This window comes from Sciurus vulgaris (assembly GCF_902686455.1).
Source record: "Sciurus vulgaris genome assembly, chromosome: 3".
Classification (NCBI taxonomy): domain Eukaryota; kingdom Metazoa; phylum Chordata; class Mammalia; order Rodentia; family Sciuridae; genus Sciurus; species Sciurus vulgaris.
The window spans coordinates 465,673-487,913 of record NC_136463.1 but is presented as its reverse complement, the minus strand read 5'-3'; the positions used below and the strand labels follow the sequence as shown (position 1 = coordinate 487,913).

The window sequence follows — 22,241 nt, the reverse complement described above, 5'->3', positions numbered from 1 at the left end:
CAGCACCTGCTGCATCCCTGACACACACACAGCCTGTCCAGCACCTGCAGTGGCCTGAGCAGGCCTGCCGCCCACCCTGCTCCCCCAGAGAGAAGACCCTGTGAGTGCTTCTGTTTTACCTCGACACCCCAGACTGCAGCCTGGGAAGCAGCACTGCAGCTCCTCCCTGGCCCCAGGGCAGCTCTCCTGTCAGACTCAGGCCACATCAGCAAAACAGGTTCCAGCAGCCTTGGTGCCTCTGAAAGGGGAGCCACAGCTAGCCCACGGGGACAGGTGCAGGAGAGTGGGCATTGCTGTCCCCGCCTCTGCTCTCCAAGACAAGCCTGATGCTCCCAGAGCGCTTGGCCCCTGCCTGTGGACTTCCCTCCTCCAGAGGGGCCATGCAGCCACACGCAGGTGGGTGGGGTGCCCAGGAGGTCCTGAGACCCACCCTCAGCAGGCATCATGACCAGGAGAGGACGCAGGGCCCCCCAGCGCACTGCTCCATACTGTACAGGTGGAGTACAACAAAATTAGTCACTTTTATTTAAAGAAACCGTACAAATAAGTGTGCAAAATTAAAGTTCATGATTAAACACACATAGGTAACATGCATACTTGACATGGGAACTCACAGACAGCGGACCACAGGACAGCAAAGGTACCGGCAAAACAGTAACTTGCCGCTATGCAGATTTTAAAAGTTTGCAACCTAAAATCAAAACCACAGAAGTAAGCTCCTCTAACAGGAATTTAAGAAAATAACATGTAGCTCAACAGCACAGTGTGGAGCCCGCGACCTATCGCAGTCACCAAGTGTTAAAAACGGCAAGAGCCTTTGGCTCCCAGAAGGTTAGTGTGCAGCTACTCACAAGTGCTGGGGAGGGAGGGTGGCAGGAGAGGGGAGTGGGCGGGATGGTGGAGGCATCTCCCCCCACACTCGCAGGACCCACCGGGCCCGCGGGTGCTGCTGCCCACAGCAGCAGTGCCCTCCTTCACGGACCACTCCGGAGACTATGCTGCTCTGTGCCCACAGATGGTAGGGCAGCACCACAGCCCCTCCCCCAGATAAGGACACAGCTCTGTGCAGGAGGGTGGGTGTCTGCCTCAGCCTGATGGCTCCGACAGGGTGGGCACAGCCCCTGGAGGCACAGAGCAGACTGTGCTCCTGAGGGAGATGTGCCAGAGCGCCAGGACTGCAGGCGCAGGCTTCAGGTGGTGACGCACTGCTGACCTCACACTGGGCTGCTTCTCAGAGAAACAACAGATCTGTCACAGGAACAGACCTCAATGTGCCCCTCCTGGGCAGCCCTGTCCCTAGGCTGGGATGGAGGCCATCAGTAGAGGATGTGCTGGAGCTACTAGCGAAGGTCACAGCTGAGCTAAAGGGCAGTGGCTGGCAGGCGAGTGTGGGCTGCCCAGAGCCACTGCATATCCAGGTGTGGTGATGAGCATTCTCTTTAATACGGGAAATGGGAGGCCCTTCTCAGGAAGGCAGAGAACCACGTATGGCTTCGAGACTGAGGTCCTGGGCAGTCCTCCAGCCCCGTTCCCATGAGGCTCCGGGGCACGGGCACCAGCCCCAGGAGACCGGGGCACTAGGCAGCAAGCGCAGCCTGCTCATGGCGAAGTCACAGCTTGTCATCAGTCATTTCCAGGAACTGCGCGTACACGTCCCGGATGCACTCGCCCTTGGGGTTGAACAGGAACTTGTAGTAGCTGCCATCGGCACAGATTGCTGGGACAGAAGGAGACCACTTTACTCATGGGCCCTTCCCAAGAATCGAGAGCAGCAGGCCTCACTGTGCTGAACACAGGGGCCTCTTGGGCCGAGCCCTAACTGTTCTCGACGTATGCCTGTCCCCTGTGGCTGTGGGACAGGATACTGGGTGAGCTCCTGGGAAAACCCTAGGCAACCCCACACCAGTAGCAGGAAGAGTGGCTCCAGGCCCTGGAGCTACCTCTCCCAGGAAGGGCCACTTACCAATGACCGCATTCGGCTCTGTTCCAAAGGCACAAATGCATGGAGAGCCTGAGGGGACCTGAAACTTGGAGAAACTCCATTTGGAACTGAAGTATTTGGGGAGGAAACTGGCTGATGCCAAACTGTAAGGACAAAGAGAGAAGGAGACGGACACGTTACAGGTGAAGCGACACAGAAGGCCACCAGCCAGACGGCTGCAACCAACACCCAGACCTCTCCCTGGCCCAGTTTTGGACCCATGTTTCTTTGACTCCTACTTTCTTTAATAAATTCTCTAAGACCACCTTAGATATGGTCTTGGTATGAAAGGCACAGACTCTCCTGCTGTCAAATTAACCTTCCCAGTGCCATCAGAACACTTGGGATCAGGGCCTAAAACAGGGCCTCAGGCAGCACTGGACATGCCCTCATGAACCCGAGGAGATGACAAGGCGATTCCCCCGGCCCTGTGTGAAGTCCAACCCTAACTCCAGAAAACCCCTGGTAGCTGCCTTCCTCAAACCCACCTGGACTGTTTATTCCGCTTTGGATCTTCAGCTGCAAAAATGTGCACTGTGCCGTGGTCACTGGACACACAGATGAGAGAAGCATCCTGATTGAAGTTGATGCTGCAAAGGAAAACAGACAAAGCTGGATTTCTGCAGATGCAGGAAAGACCAGAGACCCAACCTGCACAGCACGCCTGCCAGCCAGCACCTTGGAGACCTGGACACCCCACACCTGAGGCAATTTTAAGACGTGCCCTACCTATTCGTAGGCCAACATCTTTCACCATGGAACCCAAACTGGAGGGTCAAAGCCCCATTGCCAGGGAGGTACAGTCTGCCCCTGAGGGACAGTGTCAGAAGCTGGGCAGGCAGTGGCCACACGTGGCCTCTGACCTGAGAGCAGACAGGTAGGACAGGCTCCTACTCCCAGCACCAGGGACCCTGTGGTGCAGAGAGCAGCCCAACGTCAGGCTGACTGGCTGCAGTGGCTAGCGATAAACGAGTGTGGCCCTAGAACTGCTGGGAACAGGGAACGGCTGGAGCAGAGGCAAGGGTTCTATTTTTGAGCACACTTCCCACAGTGAAGGTGAAAGGGCTAGAACCTGACACCACAAAGCCAAGAGCCCGCGCCTGTGCCAGCTGTGCCAGGTGTGCCCAGGCAGACCCAGCCTGGCTCTGCTGCAGGCGAGGAGCCAGTGTCCTCACCAGTAGATGTTAGCCGCTTGGGATCCTCTCCGCAGCTCCTGGATCAGGTGCCCTGATGAAGTATCAAATATTCTTATAAGGGTCCCCTTTGAAAAACAGTGAAGTGTTTCATTATCAACGATTCACAAATCCAGTTAGTTTCTGAAATGATAGTTCGCAAGCCCATACAACCCTCCCCCAAACCCTCCCCATGAAGCCTGAAACTCTCTGTCCCTCTGCCTGTGGCTCCAGGTCCCACAGCACAGGGCAGGGCTCAGGACAAGGCTCAGGAGACTGGCCCGCACACCCGTTCCCCTGGCCAGTCCCAACAGAAACAGCCAGCCAGGGCGTCCCCACTCTCATGGACCCACACCATACTCCCACCAGCAACAGAAAAGGGGCTCCACAACCCCACCACGGATGAGCCACAGCAGGATGGAAAGGCATTCCTGCAAGAGACGGCCCCAGAACAGAGGCAAGGACTCAGAACGCTTCTTGTTTCTAACATTTCCTCCAAAGTGAAGATGCCTGAGAAAATTCTGACAGCTGGGAGAAACATGGACTGCCAAGCTCACAGCAAGCATTAGCCTCCATCCAACCACAACCAGAAACCAGCTCTCAGGCCACTTGGGAGGCAGCAGGAGCCCCTGTGGGGCACATGGAGGGCACATCCCCAGGGGTGACAGCTGAACTGTAACCCAGGACCACACTGAACACTGGCACGGCAGTGCCACTTGGGGGCTGCAGCAGAGGATGGCAAGTTCCAGGCAGCCTGAGCAACTCAGCAACACCCTGTCTCAGATTTTTAAAAAACACAAACGAGGGCAGTGGATGTGGCTCAGTGGTAGAGTGCATGCCTAGCAAGGGTGAGGCCCTGGGTTCAGTCCCAGTCCTGGGGGAAATTGGCTGGTCTTCCCAGCTTGGCCTGGCTGCCCATGTGTGCTCCGAGCACTGGCCGTGGCCTGCAGGTCTCATGCCACTCACTGCTGAGCGGCAGCACAGGGTACGCCACTGGAGCACGGGCCCTGCACCCATGTGGCCAACCCAGGAGATCCACGGCCTGGCTCCACACCACTGCCAAGTCGGGAGATGCCAAGTGCAGCCTCATGAGCTGGTGACCGTCTCCAGCACTGTAGGGCTGGCAGGACCCAGCCACCCACTGATCTGGAGGGCACCCCAGGCAGCAAGGTGGCAGCTAGAAGAGCACACAGTCCTGCGCTCGCTGGCTCTGCTTCAAAACACAACAGACGCAGGGAGAGGAGGGCAGAGAACCCAGGGCGACAGGGAGAGATGTGCCGCAAAGGAGGGGGACGGTGTTCGTGCATTGTTGCCGTGTTATGTGCTGCTGATGTAGTATTTTGAAGAGTAACATGTAAGATTGAATGTAGCTGCCCAGCCCCGTCCCTGTGGTCCAACACCACCCTCCAGCAGCAGCAGCAGCAGCAGCAGCATATGCCAGGTGGCCAGGGCAGAGCAGGGCCACATGGCTGATACACAGGTGGACAGTCACTGGTCCACGCGCTCACACCACGAACGGTTTACAACTTCCTAAAGGTGATCCGAGGCTTATAATCTTAAACGAAAACTGAAGTAAAAAGGTTTCAATCTTCTCTTTTAAAAATCTGAATTAGGGGCTGGGGAGATAGCTCAGTCGGTAGAGTGCTTGTCTTGTAAGCACAAGGCCCTGGGTTCGATCCCCAGCACCCAAAAAAAAAAAAAAAAAAAAAAAAAAAAATCTGAATTAACAGGCTAAAAGAAGTGTAAGAACTCAGATTTAAAATTATTTAAAAAATTACTTGTTCACAGTAGGCAAGCTGAGGAATCACATGGTCAGTGCTGTACACCCTAAGGCAGAGATATTCCCAGGCAGGTGGGGAAAGGGGTGTTGGGCACTCACCAGACTGCCCAGGCCTCAGCACAGAAACCAAGTGGCCCTGGAAGGCTGTGCCACCGACAGTGCGACCTCACACTGAGCCTCCCGATAAGAAACGGGGAGTGTGCCGTTTTACTGAGTGGGGTGGTGCGGCTACTACTGAGCCGCATCCCCAGGCCTCTCTATTTTAAGATGGGGTCTCACTGCTTGCCGAGGCTGGCCTAGAACTTGATCCCCCTGCCTCAGCCTCCAGTCGCTGGGATCAGAGTCGTGGCTACCATGCCTGGCAGGACTGCTGTTTAAGTATTCTTACTGTATTCTTCAACGTTTGTGAAGAACTAGAAATAAAGTAGATGACATGTGAAGTCACAGCCTCAACCCCGTCACAGGCATGGCCAGCCCAGAAAGGGTCACCTGGCAACTGGCAGCGGAGGGTTCTGCAGAGGCTCCAGAGGCTCCAGAGCACAACCAACAAGGAGACCCACACGCTTACTTTTTCAGAGGCAGTTGCGATTCTTGTGCCCTGCAGATTGAGAGCGACACAGCTCAGGACGCCCTCGTGGGCGGGGATGTCCACGGGCGGCTTCTCAGTGCTGGCCAGGTCCACGAGCTGCACATGGCCGGTGTGGGTGCCCGGGAAGGCCAAGAGGGAATTATTACTGTTGGGACACAGGACACAGAGGCCTACAGAGACAGAAAAAAATGTGAGGAGCTGACCACCAGCCAAAGCCTGAGTTTTCACAACCAAAACCTACTTTCCAAAACCTTGGAAGAAACAGCAGACCTTCATAGGTCCCTCACTGGTACATGTTTATAGACGCCTAACACATTGGGGCCAGCAGTGCCCCGTAATGGAACCATGTGCTCAACAGTTCATTAAGGCACACCTCCTGCCCATGGCTTCTCACGGGGCCGCCTAATGAGAACGTAAAGCAAAAGCACAGGAGGAGGTAAAACGGCAGCAGGAGGTGCCAGACCCCTGCGGGAGACCGACATCACCAGCTCCTGGCCACATCAACTGACATGCTGATGTGGACAATGGCAAAGGGACTTGCTGCCCTCTGGCAGGGACGAGACCCGAGGACCACTGCCACCTGTTTCAAGATTTACTTTAAAGCTCAGGAAATCAGTATTGGCACAGGACAGAAACATAGGCTATGGGAACGAGAAAGTACCCACTGCTGGGGAGCCCAGGGCTTCAGGCCTGCCTGCACAGGACACCAAGACGCCATACCAAAATAAGAGTGAGAGCTAGGGCTAAACCCGAACGTCATAAAAGGACGTGAAGACGACACCACGTGTATGCAAGTCTGCGCAAACGCCCTCTAATGCAGAAGAGGGAAGGAGATGCTGAGGCAGCACCCTGCGGAGGTGACAGAGTCGGCTCTGGCTGTAGATGGGCTGCAGGGCACATCCCCAGCTGTGGCACAGAACCTCTCCCTACTCACCTGGGGTGCAGAGCCAGGACCTGAGGATGGCATGAGAAGCCAAGCAGCACAGCCCGGCACACGCCCAGTATGCTCACCTTTAGGGTTATAGCAGGTTTCAAAGACGTGCAGCTGGTGGGGATTGTGCGTGAAGGTGAACACCTTGATCATGGAGTCCAGGACCACCACAATCCTGCAAAAGACACACCATCAGAGACACTCCTCAGAAACGGAGGTGGACATCTTGTGATTTTTGTTCTTACCATTCTGAAATAAACCCTGGACATGCTACACGCAGAAAGGATTGAGCTTTGAATCACAGCCCACTGGGAGAGGTCTTGGGCTATACTCCCCTGCGTGAGGCCCAGAGGCCAGCCCTGGAGGGCCACGTACCACCGAGCAGGCCCCTTCACCAGGCAGGTCAGCCTCAGGGACACCACCACCTGCACCTCACCCAGGGCAGGACTCAGCCCTGACGCTGTCACACACCCTCCCAACAATCAGGAAAAGCCCAAAAGGGAAAGGCCCCTGAGCCAATTGAGCATCCGTCATGAAAGGTCTACATAGTGACCTTAATGGAAACACCAGCCCAGATGGAATGCAGGTCAGCACCCCTGTCCTGTCCCCACTGGTGGAAGTGGACACTGCAGAGTACGCAAGTCACATCAGGCTGAGACAAGCTCAGGTGAAGCTCTGTGCCATCTGGGTGGACAGGCAGGAACTCCCTGGGCAACGGCCAGCCGCCTGCAGCCCAGCAGGTGAGAGCTGCAACACCAGAGCTCCCAAAGTTCCTCCGCCCTCCACCAGGAACCTCCTACGGAGGCACCATCTGAGGCCCCGACTGTGACTGTCCAGGGTGGGCAGGTCCTGAAGGTCACAACCCCCAAGCCAGTCTGTTCCCCACTCTCCCCAAGCAACAGAAGTGACTCACACTCACTGGGCACAAATGGCAGCCATCACTACGTCACTACACCCTTCCCTAAACATCTCCCCCGGACAGAAACGCACCTTGGCCACCTGGTCAAGGGAAAGGAAGCCTACCGGTCTCGCCGCAGCTTGACAGCCTTGACCTCGGTGGAGAACTCTATCTCGATGACGGTCTTCTTCTTCAGGTCATCCCAGATCATCACTGAGACCAGAAAGCAGGCCTGGAGGGAAGGCCCACCTCCCACCACTCCCCTCTCCTGGCCGGCACGTGCCTGGGCACTCACCCCCAGACCTCCCTGCTCCCCACCCCTCGCACAGCGTGCATACCATCTGCCTTTTGCATGTGCACGCACACTTCCGACTCTGCCAGCCCTTCCCTGCCTGGCCATCTCCAGCAGACACCACCTCCTTGGCTACACTGCCTGAGCCAAAAAGTACGCCTGACCACAGCAACTGAGTGCAAAAGTGCTGAGACAGCCTCCGAGAGGGAGGGAGAGGAGGGGTGGGAGAGGGAAAGAAACTGAGGGCTACAGGGTTGGGAAAGCCCCCATCAGAAAGAGGGGCTTCTGTCATCCCTGCAACTCAGGAGGCTGAGGCAGGAGAATCAGAGTCCAAGGCGGGCCTGGGAAACCTAGCAAGACCTTGTCTCAAAATAAAAAGGGTTTGGGGAGATATTTGCCTAGCACGGGTGAGACCCTGGGTTTGATCCCGCTTAGAAAGTGAGGAGGAAGGACGGAGAGGAGAAGGAGAAGGTGGTGAGAGGGCAGGGAAGTTTTCCGTTTTATAGAGAAACAGGCGTGCTCATCCTCTGGAGTGCCTGCTCCTCTCAGGACTGTGCCTGCTCACACGCCCCTCCTGCTGGCAGCCTCTCTTCACTCCTCTTCAGCACAACCTCAAACCGGGAGCTCTGCTTCTAGCTGTGGTCTTTCCCAATGCAGACTGCATGGTGTCCCCTCCTGGGCAGCCCCACCTGGCATTCCAGGCCCTGAGGCCCATCCTCTCTACCCCAAGTCCTAACCTCCTTCTGGGTCTCATTCTTCTTAAGCCCTCTTTTCTCAACCAACAGTAAGAATTGCTTATAGGCCTGGTGCCTATGGGGGTGGAGGGCAAAGTTCTCCAGGCCTCCATCTGAAAAGGCCCAGACTTCCCATGCAGCCCCTTCCACACGGCCCAGAGTCAAACTTGGGCCTCCTGCTCTTCCATGGCCCTGAGTGGAGTGCTGCCCACACCCTGGTTCAGGATGAAACTGTGACACTCCTGGCAGCAACCTGGGTGGAACACGCCTCCACCTGCCATAGCACAGGGCAGTCCTCCGCACCCACCACTCTTCTTGGAGGCTCTTCCAACCTCACAGGACTACGAGGGAAAGGCACACTGGCCGCAGACCCCAGACTGCACCGCTGCGTACAGGGTAAGCTTTTAAGGGGCTAACAACCTTACCTTTGTTGGGAGGGTATTTTGGCTTTTTTCCACCACCAACTAAAGCTAAATAGTTGCAGCGAAATAACATTTCCACATGGCCAACTCCTCCTTCTAAAAATTCTGAAATGACAAGTTTCAAGAAGACAATTGTAGTAAGTTAATGTGTATGTTTTACGATTAAAACAGTTAAAGTCAGACTCGTAGTGCTCAGCATTTCATTTTCAAGTGGCAGTTCATATCCAACCATGTCAGACATGAGACAGGTGACATGAGGAGCCAGGGTGGGCATCTGACTCTGCCCAGCACAGGGCACACCCACAGCTCAGGATGCCACAGAGCTCCCAGGGAACAGCCTCCACCCATCCACCCCACTAGGCCCCCAGTTCTCAACGGCTCCCAAATCACACCGGATGCCTGACTTCCAGGTGTGTGATGGCAGGATGCCAAGGCTCTCAGGGATGCAACCTGGGAGCAAGGGTGAGGACTGCCCACCTGGCCCCCAGGTCTGTGCAATGACCTGGAGCTTGAGACAGCGTGGACAAGCCGAGAAAAGGGAGAACCAAAGCCTGGAAGTCAGGACATCAACCTACTTGGACGTCCCTCTCCAGTCTCAGCTGCACAGGGAGCTAAGGGCACCCTGCTTGCTCCAGGAGATTTACACCTGAGGCGGGCAGTGCTGCTCATGGTGCAGACAACTTTCCTCCCAGACAAGTAAAGAGTCCTCTGACAAGTTAAGCAACCTCAGGGCAACTCTGGCTTTAACAGGAGGTGGCCATGGTACCCATCCAAGTGGTTACAGCAGCTCCTCCTCCTCTGGGCCAGGAGTGGTTCGGACTTGTGAAAGCCCACGGCTCCTTCCCTGCAGCCAGGATATGACCCTCTTCCTTAAAGTGGTTCACCATGCAACAGGAAGCGGGGCTGCCAGTTGGCATGCAGCTCCACCTGTGCACGCCTAAAAGGATGCCCAATGGCTATCGCCAGAACCAAGGAAGGGCTCCTGATGCCCCCCACAGCTCAGAGGCTATCCATGTAGAGGGGGAGGACAACCTGGACCTTCCCCTCACACCATACATAGACATCCACTCAAAACGCACTGAAGACCTACAAGAAAGACCCCAAGCAATAATTCTCCTGTAGAAAAGAATTTGGCAATGATTTCCTGGCTATGACAACAGAAATAAACAAATGGGAAAACATCCAACTTAGTATTTGCGAATCATTTATCTAACAAGAGGTTAATATTCAGAATACATGAGAACACTTAAAACAACAAAAATCAATTACCTCAATTATTTAAAACTTAGCAAAGGAACTAAATAGGCAGGTTTCCAAAAATGTGCATCCTGCCAAGAGGCACCTGAAAAGACACCCAACCATGAGGCATCAGAGGAGTGCACATGAAACCTAGAGGCATCCCACCTCGTGCCCACCAACATGGTGATCATCAGGAAGACAGGCAGCACCAAGTGTTGGGGAGCACCTGCGGACCCTGGCACCTGGTGTGCTGATAGTGCAGCCTCAAAAAACTAAAAATGAAACCACCACAAGATCTAGCAATCCCACTTCTGGGTGTATATCCAAAAACCACCACCACCACCAAAACAGACTTGCACATCTGTTTTCATAACTACACTACTCAAAGTCGAGATGCAGAAGCAACTCAAGTATTCGCTGACAAATAAGTAAATGCAGTGTAGACACATGACATCACTCACCTTGAAAGGGAAGGCAGCTGTGACACACACTACCACCGGACAAGCCCTGAGGACCTCATGTTAATCCAAGCCACGGGCACAAAAGCCCAGTGCTGCAGATCACCCTTGCGTTATGTTTCCACAGCCATCAAAGTCAGAGGAACGGAAAGAAGAGGGTGGTCAGCAGTGGCTGCAGAGGGGCTCAGCAACTGCTTAAAGGTACAGAGCTGCAGTTTTGCAATCCCCTTGCAGAAAATTATAGCAGTCTATTGAACACAATGTGAATATAGCAACACTGATCTCGGTACACTTAAGAATGGTTAAGGGGCTGGAGTTGTGGCTCAGTGGCTTGCCTGGCACATGGGAGGCCCTGGGTTCAATACTCAGCACCACATATAAATAAAAAGATCCACTGACAAAAAAAAAAAAAAATTTTTTTAAAGAATGGTTAACAAGAAATAAAAGCAAGAATCAATAACTGGGATAGATTCAAACTAAAAAGCTTTCTCTCAGCAAAGGAAACTATCAGCAATGCAAAGAAAGAGCCTACAGAGTGGGAGAATATCTTTGCCAATCATACTTCAGATAGAGCACTAATCTCCAGAATCTATAAAGAACTCAAAAAACTCTACTCCAAGAATTCAAATAATCCAGTCGACAAATGGGCTAAGGAAATGAATAGACACTTCACAGAAGAAGATCTACAAGCAATCAACAAACATATGGAAAAATGTTCAACATCTCTAGTAATAAGAGAAATGCAAATCAAAACCACCCTAAGATTCCATCTCACCCCAATTAGAATGGCGATTATCAAGAATACGAGCAACAACAGGGTTGGCGAGGATGTGGGGAGAAAGGTACACTCATACATTGCTGGTGGGGCTGCAAATTAGTGCAGCCACTCTGGAAAGCAGTGTGGAGATTCCTTAGAAAACTTGGAATGGACCCTCCATTTGACCCAGCTATCCCACTCCTTGGCCTATACCCAAAGGACTTAAAATCAGCATAGTACAGAGATACAGCCACATCAATGTTCATAGCGGCTCAATTCACAATAGCCAGACTGTGGAACCAACCTAGATGTCCTTCAATTGATGAGTGGATAAAGAAAGTGTGGTATATATATACAATGGAATATTACTCAGCCATAAAGAATGATAAAATTATGGCATTTGCAGGCAAATGGATGAAACTGGAGAATATCATGCTAAGTGAGATAAGCCAATCTCAAAAAGCCAAAGGCCGAATGATATTGCTAATAAGTGGATGATGACACATAATGGGGGGAGGGAAGAGTTAGTGTTAGGGTTAGAGTGAGGGTTAGGGAGGGGGGCAAGTATGGAGGAAGGAAGCACTGTATAGAGGGAAAAGAGGGGTGGGAGGGGTGGGGGAAAGGAAAACAACAGAATGAATCAAACAACATTACCCTATGTAAATTTATGATTACACAAATGGTACACCTTCACTCCATGTACAAACAGAGAAACAATATCCCATTTGTTTACAATAAAAAAAAAAAAAGAATGGTTAAGACGGTAAATTTTATGGTTTTACCACAGTCTAAGAAATAAAATGTGGCTATGCAAGAACTCCTGTGCCTCAGGGGTGAAACTGCTTACCACAGGTCCTGGGGGCTTCAGAAAGCAGTGGGGGAGTCCAGGTGCAGCCGGGACTCCTCGGATCCATCCAGTGTCTGCACTATGCACACCAGCACCTCACCGCCACTCCTCCCTCAGCAGACCTGACTCCAGTCATGGGAAAACAAAGCCCTGTCTGGAAGCACGACTTCCGAACGAAGGAGCACTAAGGTGCTCCCATAAAGAAAGCACTGGAGAGCTCTGCCACAAGCACATTAAGTCATGCACAAAAGTAATTTCAAAGTTTTAAACAATTTTCTGTAAGCCTTTAACAACAACAAAAAGCCTACGTGTTTTGTTACGTATTAAAATACACAAATATTTTGTTTACCTCTACACTTTTTTTCTAGCTGATTGAAGCAATCCAGAAAAACATCAAGCCACAAAGCCGTGGGAACTAAATGGGAAGGTGCGGGGCACACACCTGTGGTCACAGCTACTGGAGGTTGTGGGAGATCTCAAATTCAAGGTCAGTCTGGGTCACTGTGTGACACCCCACCTCAAAAAAAAAAAAAGAAGGGCTGGGGAGGTAGCTCAGTTGGTAGAGTGCTTGCCTTGCAAGCACAAGGCCCTGGGTTAGATTCCCAGCACTGCAAAAAAAAGAAAAAAAGAACCAAGGCAGACTCCACATCCAGAAGAGTCAGGAGGCTTGACAGCCAGTCCCTCCTGCAGCCCAAGCAAGGTGAGATGGTCGTCTAAGGAAGTGTGGGCCTGGCGTGGGTACTCTTGTATGCCCGAGCAACTGCCAGGTGAAATGCACCCTTCTCAAACACAGCCAGCCCCAGGCAGCCCCTCCCCCTGGGCCCAAGGCCATGCAGGGAGGAGCAGTGCTGCTGGAAGTTGAGCTGCCTCAAGAGCAGGATCACTGCAGGCGTGCAGGAGACCTGGGCTGCATCTCGGAACCACCCACCTGCAAGACCAGAAAACCCAAGAGGCTTCCCTCACCACTGGCTTCCTATTCCTGCCAAGCAGCTGTGTTGTGGTCTCCTCACCCAGCACCCAGACGGAGGACGGACTGCTACAACAGGAGAGGCGAGCTTCCTTCCTCACCATCCGGGAGTAAACCACAGAGACAAAACAGGAAGGAAGGCAAGCCAGCTCTTCTCTGAAGCAGCTGATGAAACGCCACACCAGCCCAGCCCACAAGTGCAGAGGGGCCTTCCTACGATGCCCTGTGGGGTTTCTCTCATCAGATGGAGGGTAAGCAAGCTCCCCCACCACAGCCTGCCTAGCCACAGGGGAGGGCGGGCACACGTGCGAGGTCATGACAATGGTACAGGTTTTTAGAACTTTGGAGTCTCAGATTCTTCTTGTCTGAGGTATAAGAAATTCTGGCTTTACTGAAAGCAGTTATCAGATAGGAGGCAGTTGTTAACATGTTGACAACTCGAAGTGCACACCTCATCGCTTGGGCCTGACTTGATAAAGAGCCCCTGAGATTTGCAAGCACAGCTGCTTCACAACACTTCACAGCCACTCCTCCGCAGCAGGCAAAGCTGTCAACACACTACAGCACTCACATGCTGCGGGCACGGTCAGCAGCAGCCCTCACTGGTCCACTGACTGACTGCACAGCAGAACCCTAACACGCGGTTCTGCTCTCTCCAGTTTCCATTTCCATAACCTGTGGCCAACTGAAGTCTAAAAACATCAAACAAAAAGTTCCAGAAATAAACAATTCCTAAGTTTCAAGCTGCACACTGCTCTGAGCAGTGTGAACCAACCCTTCTACCACCCTGACCCATCTGGGACCAATCATCCCTCATCCAGCATAGCCACAGTGCACAGCCTCCCGCCTGCTACTCACTGGACAGTACTCAGACAGTGGGGCACTTCTGATTCAGGAACCCTTGGTTTTATAGCCCAAAGTCAAGAGCCAGGAGGCTGGCAACTCTGACTTGCGAGAGGGGCCGTAAAACTCTTCCTGTAAGTGAAGAGCAAACGTTTTCAACTCAAAGAAAGAAAAACATTGTATGCCAAGGTTGCTAGGTTCTGCTCTCAGAGCCCTCAACGCAGGATGGACACCAGTACTCAGCATCCCAGCAGTGATGCCCTCCTGAGAAGAGGCCAGTTCTGGAAGAATTTCACCCCCCACCTACAGGGAGAACGGGCTGCTGCTTGAACCAGTGGCTACCTGAGATTTGTCCAGCAGCAGGACAGTCTCCCAGCAGGGACAGGCCAGGGAACACAAGTGTTTGAGAAATGCACAAGAAGGGAAACAAGTCTGAAGATGCCCCACCTGCAGGGCCGACCTCCTCCCCTGGCAATGGGAAAAGCACCCCCTTATTTTATTTACCATACAATTCCTGACCCCAGCTCTGGAAAACTTCCATTTCATGAAAGCAGAGTAAGACACTGAAATAAGTGAACAGCAGCAGCTGCAATTCATTGCAACACTAAGCCTTGGTTGCCTGGGGAGCACTGAGTCCCACATGACGGGATTAAACCCACCTTGAGTTCCCTACAGCATCACCTCCAGCAAAGAAAGAGTGAAAGAGACCTACACCAATACACCTTCCTCTTCCAAACAGCTCACACCTTGATGATCCAACAGAGAAGGCAGCAGGGCTCACAGAAAGACCTCCACTCTGCCCCAGTTTAAAAGGACCCAAGCCCCCTTGACCTGTCAAAACGAGCCACCACCACCCTGCCCCACCCCACAGAGGTGGCATCTCTCCCAGGTTGAGATAAGGCAGACTGAGTGCAGCCAGGGGAAGTCCAGAAGTGCCTGCCCCTCCCTTACCTTGTTTCTCCTTCTCTTTGAGTGGATCAGTATTGTAGACTCGAAATCCATTCTCCATCCCACACGCAAAGCATCCTAAAGCAGGGGAGGTGAAAGGGACATGTTAATCCCAAGGCCGGCTGTGGCAAAAGCAAGGGCTTGGAGAAACTGGAATCCTCAACCAGCACCTTACCACAGGGCACACCAGGCTCCCTGGCCTCCCCTCCACAAACACATCATGCTATGTCAGGGTATCACACTGGGTCCCAGAGGGGCAACAGCCAACAAGAACATCCACCTTTGGAGGAGGACAGGCACAAAGCGTGCTATCCTGGCCAGCATTAAGGCACTGGGTCAAGGGAAGGGAAGGTGCTGGGCAGAGGGCAGTCCTAGATGCCTGAGCCAGGGACAGCGCAGACTGCTCTCCCCACCTACTGAATGGCCTCCTGGAGGGAAGTCCCGAGGTCCCCCACACCATCTCTAAGTCACACCCGAGTGCTTAATGTCAAGTAAAAGGCACTGCCAGAAACTGGAGAGGCACTCAGACCTCCAGAGGATGTTGTGCTGGTTCCTGTGGCAAGACTCAGGCAGGGTCTTGAGGAAGGAAGGGTCTCAGGGCAGGGCTGGGCAACATCCAACTGCAGTTGAAGCAAAGTTTCAGCCAGGAGAGAAAAAACCAACCCTCCAGTTCTTTTTCACATGAGTTGCTACAAAGTCTAGTTCCTGCACCAGCTGAAAGCCAGTACAAAGGCCTCTCCAATCCCACTCTCCTGGTTCTGATCCTCTTTCCAGTTCTAGAACCACACGGCTCTGTTCTGTCAGCCACCCTTCCAAATGGGAAAAGCATACCATGTCACTTAGAAAACCACAGATTCAGACAGATCCAAGGACTCGTGACAGCTACTCCAGGAGCTGCACTGAACTCATGCTCTGAACTGTAGTTTCCCTGGGCTGCATCTAAAACTCTGGGGAGTGCTGTGTTATTGTCTCTTAAACTGTGCCAGGGCACAACACCCTCTTTATGCTACCGGAATCACATAATCCAGATAGAGGAAGCAAAACTCTCCTTGCTGGAAAATATGGAAAACAAAGTTGAATTATTTTCCTTTCTCACTACTACTTCTTAAGTTTTAAGTCTGTTATTTCTCTTCATGAGAACACATATAATTCTGACCAAAGCCTTGTGTAAAATATATAAGCCAGGGCTGGGGTTGTGTCTGAGAGGTAGAGTGTGTGTCTAGCATGTGTGAGGGATTGGGTTCAATCCTCAGCGTCACATTAAAAAATGAACAAGGGGCTGAGGTTGTGGCTCAGTGGTAGAGCACTTGCCTAGCATGTGTGGGGCATGGGGTTCAAATCTCAGCACCGCATATAAATAAAGGTTCATCAACAACTAAAAATACATTAAAATAAATAAATAATAAAGTTTAAAAAATCTCTGAAAACAATGTTTACACACACACATATACATACATATATGACACTCTCATAAATCCACAAGCAAAAGGTAGGCAGCCCAACAAAAACACCAAAGAAGACAGTCACAGGGTAAATAAATATAAGGAATCAGGAAAATGCAGGTAAGACTGCATGACAGGGACTGGGGAGGTAGCTCAGTGGGTAGAGCGCTTGCCTCACAAGCACAAGGCCCTGGGTTCAATCCCCAGTACCAAAAAAAAAAAAAGAGAGAGAGAGAGAGACTGCACAACAGGACCTACTGTGCACCAGCCAAAATGGTGGAAAACACGCAGTGTAAGCTAGGTGCAGAGTCAAGAGAACCCTGAAACCTGCTAGTAGAGGAAAATTGTCTGCCTTACAATAGCTGTCCATTCTGCTCCTGGGAACACAGGAGTACACCCCCTGAAGCAATGAGAACCTATGCTCACCAAAAGACACGTTTTAGAATAATCAGTGGCACTTTTATGCTCATGGAGGCCAAAAGCTGGAAACTACCCAAATGCCTGCCAGTGACAAAATGGATAAATCAATTGTGATCTATTCACACAAAGGACCACTACATATCAAAGAGAAGCATCTACCACACTCAACAATATAAATTTTTTTTAAAAAGCCCTCATAAACATGATGTTGAATAAAAGTCAGAAAAGGCCAGAGCACTTGTCTAGCAGGTACAAGTCCCTAGCACCACAAAACAACAACGACAAAAAAAAAAAAAAAAAAAAAGCAAAACAAAACCAGAAACAAGTATGGCAGCAGGCAAAACTGACCTATACTGCCAGAAGTCAGCTGGGCGCCTGAGCAGCTGTGGCATGGAGCACTGACAGGTGTACTCAACCTTGCAACCTGTGCTGGCCACAGGTGTGCTTGCCTTGGAAAATGCCAGGCCCAACACCTGACATGCACTTTTCTGCATAATATACTTTAATCATAAGTTAGAAAGTACTATCAACACCCAAAGGTCGAAAACCACTCTCTAAGGAGGCCGTCCATAGCCTTTGCTATCTTAAAAACACTTTTTTACAGAGAAATCCTCCACCCAAAGGGGGGGGGGGGCAGTACACACCCCTGCCACTGCCACCAGAGCCAGGAAGGACAAAAGGCATCGGAAGCACCACGGTGGCCTCTTCCCGCCAGGCCCACGATGTCTGAACAGCTCCCCTATGATGACATTTAGGTGAGGCAGAGAAGACCAGCCCAGAGACCCCGGCTGCCTGGGCCAGTGTTGGTGGGCAGACCTGGAAATATGGCTCTTGGCCGCCTCCCCCAGGACTGCAGCTGCACCGAGAGGCCAGCCGCAGAGGTCCTCCCAACCCACCAACCAAAGGGGAGACTAGCGGGGCCAACGTTTTCTGGATGGACCCACATCAGGTAAGACCCCGCGCGCAGCAGGTCATGGCCTCGCAGGGGTCGTCCATCACGCAGCTCCACCGCCCATGGAATCTCGACTGTGCTTCACAAGTACCTACGACCCTGTGGGGCCCAGGAAGCCCAGCACCCCAACCCAGGAGGCCTCAGCCACCTGCCCAGGTCCTCAGAGGCCCAGGTGAAGGGCACTGACAGGGTCTCCAGATGGGAGGCTCGGGGCCAGGCTGCAGGGTGGGGGTCTTGAGGAATGGACTGGGGCAGGGTCTCTCTGGGCAGGGCCAAGGCCAGAGGCGGGGTCTGGGAAAGGGGCTGGGGGCGGCCGGGGGACTCAAGGAAGAAAGGACCTCAGGACAGGGCCTGGGTCTTAAGGAAGGAAGGGTCTGGGGCAGGGCCAGGGTCTCGAGGAACAAGGGCCGGGGTCCCGGGCAGGGCCAAGGGCGAGGCAGAGGTGGGCCGGGCCGGGCGGGGCAGCGCGGCCGCGCGCCTCACCGTGGTCCTGGTTGAAGCCGGCGTACAGCAGCCCGTTGCCGTGCGGGTTACACGGCAGGAGGTTCATGGCGCCGCCGCAGGGTCCGCCCCTCCTCAGCGCCGCATGCCCCTCCGGTACCCGGCGGTCGGTCCTGACCGGCGGCGCGGAGGCCGCCGCGACCGGAAGCGAGGGGCGTAGAGGCGAGCGTGCCACCGTGCGTGCGTGCGTGCATGCGTGCGCGCGTGCGCAGACAAGCAGACCGCCGAGCGCCGAGGGCGTCCAACCATTGGGAGAGTAGGCGGGGAGCGCGGAGTGCATCCAACCGCGGCAGGCGGGCGGAGAGCGCCGAGCGCATCCAACCACGGCCAGGCGGCGAGGAGCGCCGAGCGCATCCACCCGCAGGGGACCGGCCGGGTTCCACAGACAAGGGAGAGCGAGATAGCGACTCGGTCAAGCGCGTCCCACCGCGACGCGACAGGAGTCACACGGGAAGGTGACTCCGGGACAAGGCCACCCCAGTTCTGCCTCTCGGGGACAAGCTGTTGACCTCCTGGGCACAGAGGTGACCGGCTCCGCGCCCTCTTCCCAGCCGGTCCCCGGGCTCTACTCCGGCAGCAGCGTCCCGGGCGGGCGGCCCGCCTGGCTCTCTTCCCGCTTCTGTGCTCCTCCTCGCGGTGGCCCTGATCTCTGAGGAGCTCTCAGACCTGTCTTCCTGCTTCTCACCCGGTCCTCCTGCTCTTACTGTTTCCTCCTCCTGCTGAAGCTGCGAGTGACTGTCCACCCTCCGGGTAGGTGCGTCCGAGGAGGAAGCCCAGAGTCCTGCCCCCTGTATTGGTTGAGTGGTGGTCCTAGAGGATACATCCCACCAGACTCTTTGAATGTGATTTTTTTTAATCTTAAATATTTTTTTAGTTGTAGGTCAACACAGTACCTTTACTTTATTTATTTGTATGTGGTACTGAGGCTCAAACTCAGCACCTCACACATGCTGGGCAATCGCTCTACCCCTGAGCCACAACTCCAGAATGTGATTTTTTTTTTTTTTTTTTTTTTTTTTTTTTTTACCAGGGCTTGAACCCAGAGGCACTTAGCCACATCCCCAGTCCTTTTTATTTTTTATTTTGAGACAGGGCCACACTTAGTTGCTGAGGCTGGAATAAGCTGCTACGATTGCAGGCATGTACCGGCAGGCTGGGTTGAATGTGATCCTATTTAGAAAAAATTATTTGTAAATGCATTCAAACATTTCAAGAGAAGATTGTCCTAGATTTAGGGTGAACCTTCAATCCAATAACCAACGTCCTTAGAAGAGAAGAGAGAGGGAGATTTGGGCCAAACCACAAGAAACAAGCAGAGATTGGAGTGCCTGGACCACAGGAAAGCACCAAGAATTCCTGGCCCCCACCAGAAGCTGGGAGAGGCTTTCAGTGGATTCTCCCGCTGAGCCTTCAGGACTGAAAGTACATGTCTGCCATTTAAGCTACCCAGCCTGTGTAGAGTATGTCTTATCCAAAATTCCTGGGACAGAAGTATTTCATGTTTATGATTGTTTTGTATTTGGGGATAGTGTGTGTGTGTGTGTGTGTATCTTGCAGATGGAACACAAATCTAAATACAAAATTCAGTTGTTTCATATAGAACCTGTACATAAAGTTGGAAGGTAGTTTTATATGATGGTTTAGTGTACTTTTGTTTTTACTGGACCCTGTCACAAGAGGTCAGGTAAGGAATCACCTGTGGCATCATATCATGCTTGGAAAGTTTCAGATGCTAGAGATGTTGGGGCTCCATTTTCAGAATGGAGCTGTTCAGCTGCAAGGTGGGCAGAAAGCACAGGTCTTGCCTGCCAGTCTCAGAGTCTCAGATGGGTGTTAGCCAGGAAAGAGTAAAAGAGGAAACACATGCATTTTATAATAAAGAACTTCTTATTCATAAAAATGAAACATTACATAATGTATCAGCACAAGAAGCCAAGAAAGAAATTCATCACAGAATTCTTTCAGATTGCTCCATTTGCTCAAGCCAACGTGGCCTACTTGTGTCAAGGTCAGGGCACCCAGAGAGATTGTAAAAGGGAAGAAAACCACACACTGAAGAGTTCCACCCAGGGTCAGGGGAGTTGAGCCATCTGTGTAAGAAAATGGAGAAGCCATTCATGGAGACATCCAAGTGCTTGTCCGTACAGTGATGGACAGACAGCATCCACATCCCTGTGGAGCCATGGGGAAATGAGAAGCAGAAAACAAAGACATCAGCCACACATGCAGGAATGCTGAGGGAGAACTCAAGCTGCAGTGGCATGACAGGTACCATTCCCTGTGCACAGAGCAGCTGTGGGATCAGGGAAAAGATAAGATCAGGGAGAAAAGGCTTTTTAGTTTGAATCTATCCCATTTATTGATTCTTGCTTTTATTCCTTATGCTTTGGGAGTCTTGTTAAGGAAGTCTGGTCCTAAGGCAACATGATGAAGATTTGGACCTACTTTTTCTCTGTTTGGTGCAGGGTCTCTGGTCTAATGCCTAGGTCCTTGATTCATTTTGAGTTGAGTTTTGTACAGGGTGAGAGATAGGGATTTAATTTCATTTTGCTGCATATGGATTTCCAGTTTTCCCAGCACCATTTGTTGAAGAGGCTATCTTTTCTCCATTGTTTGTTTTTGGCACCTTTGTCTAGTATGAGATAACTACTTATGTGGGTTTGTCTCTGTGTCTTCTATTCTGTACCATTGGTCTACACGTCTGTTTTGGTGCCAGTACCAAAGGAAACAATCAAAAATATGAAGGGAGAGCCTACAGAGTGGGAGAAAATCTTTGCCACACGCACTTCAGATACAGCACTAATCTCCAGAATTTATAAAGAACTCAGAAAAACTTTACACCAAGAATACAAATAACCCGACGGTGGCCACGGGGTGGCGGCGGCGGGCGCGGGGCCGCCATGGGCAACCTGTTCGGCCACAAGAAGCAAAGCCGGGTCACCGAGCAGGACAGGGCCATCCTGCAACTCAAGCAGCAGCGGGACAAGCTGAGACAGTACCAGAAGAGGGTCACGCAGCAGCTGGAGCGGGAGCGGGCCCTGGCCAGGCAGCTTCTGCGAGATGGCAGGAAGGAACGGGCCAAGCTGCTGCTCAAGAAGAAGCGGTACCGGGAGCAGCTCCTGGACAGGACAGAGAGCCAGATCAGCAGCCTGGAGGCCATGGTCCAGAGCATCGAGTTCACCCAGATTGAGATGAAGGTGCTGGAGGGGCTGCAGGTGGGGAATGAGTGTCTGAACAAGATGCACCAGGTGATGTCTATAGAGGACGTGGAGAGGATCCTAGATGAAACTCAGGAGGCCGTGGAGTACCAGCGGCAAATAGATGAGCTGTTGGCAGGACACTTCACTCAGGAAGATGAAGACGCCATCCTGGAGGAGCTGGACGCGATCGCTGAGGAACAACTAGAGCTCCCGGAGGTTCCTTCGGAGCCCCTTTCTGAAACACACCCAGAAAAAACCCCTGTCAAGGTCAGACCCAGGCCCGCAGACCTGGTGGCAGCCTCGTAGCTCAGCCTTCACAGGACTCGCAGGGATTCTGCAAGGACAAGCCCACGGAGTTTGGGTGTGTGGCAGCCCCACAGGGCTCCCAGGAGGCCAGCATGGCCAGGCTGGCCGAAGGTGCTGTTGCGCGGAACAGCAGCACACGCAGACCCACATCCCAGCGGCTCTGGAGCGTCCCCTCACGGTGTAGTCTGATTGCACAGTGGCGCTGCTGTTCTGCTTTTCTTCCGGATTAAACAGCGACATGCAGACCCTTGGCCAGGCCGGGCTTCTGACGGGGTGGTTCCCGTGGTGGCCGAGGCCCAGGTCTGCCACCGTCCCTGGTGCCGTTCACTGGCCCTAGCACCGTGGGGAAAGCAGCCCCAGGCCTCGGGCCCCGGGCCCCTCCCACCCTCTCCCTCGTTTGCTGCCCATGAGCTGGTGGAGAGCTGCAGCCGGGGAGACCCTGACGTGCCTCGGTTTCCCCGTAGGTTAGGGGCAGACACCTCAGAACCTTGTGGCTCCTTTACCTTGACACCCCAGACAAGCTTCCAGCCTTTGTGGGCATTGGGCCAGGGAGCTGTCGCTG

The 22,241-nt window shown here is 52.9% G+C and overlaps 2 protein-coding genes across 2 annotated transcripts; one reads left to right on the top strand and one right to left on the bottom strand.

The window, feature by feature from the left end:
* Nucleotides 1–502: 502 nt before the first annotated feature.
* Nucleotides 503–18,729, bottom strand: WDR45B (WD repeat domain 45B). Its single transcript, XM_079130239.1, has 10 exons — nucleotides 18,156–18,729; nucleotides 14,862–14,936; nucleotides 8,803–8,904; nucleotides 7,477–7,564; nucleotides 6,534–6,628; nucleotides 5,502–5,692; nucleotides 3,157–3,242; nucleotides 2,470–2,571; nucleotides 1,964–2,085; nucleotides 503–1,717 (listed from the first exon to the last, which is right to left on the bottom strand). The coding sequence occupies exons 1-10, from the start codon at nucleotides 18,451–18,453 to the stop codon at nucleotides 1,611–1,613; spliced, it is 1,266 nt and encodes a 421-aa protein (XP_078986365.1). The 5' UTR covers nucleotides 18,454–18,729; the 3' UTR covers nucleotides 503–1,610.
* A 2,321-nt stretch (nucleotides 18,730–21,050) lies between these two features.
* LOC306657709 (charged multivesicular body protein 6-like) lies at nucleotides 21,051–22,017 on the top strand. Its single transcript, XM_079133969.1, has one exon. It carries the CDS (start codon nucleotides 21,074–21,076, stop codon nucleotides 21,677–21,679), a length of 606 nt encoding a protein of 201 aa, XP_078990095.1. The 5' UTR covers nucleotides 21,051–21,073; the 3' UTR covers nucleotides 21,680–22,017.
* The last annotated feature ends 224 nt before the right edge of the window (nucleotides 22,018–22,241 follow it).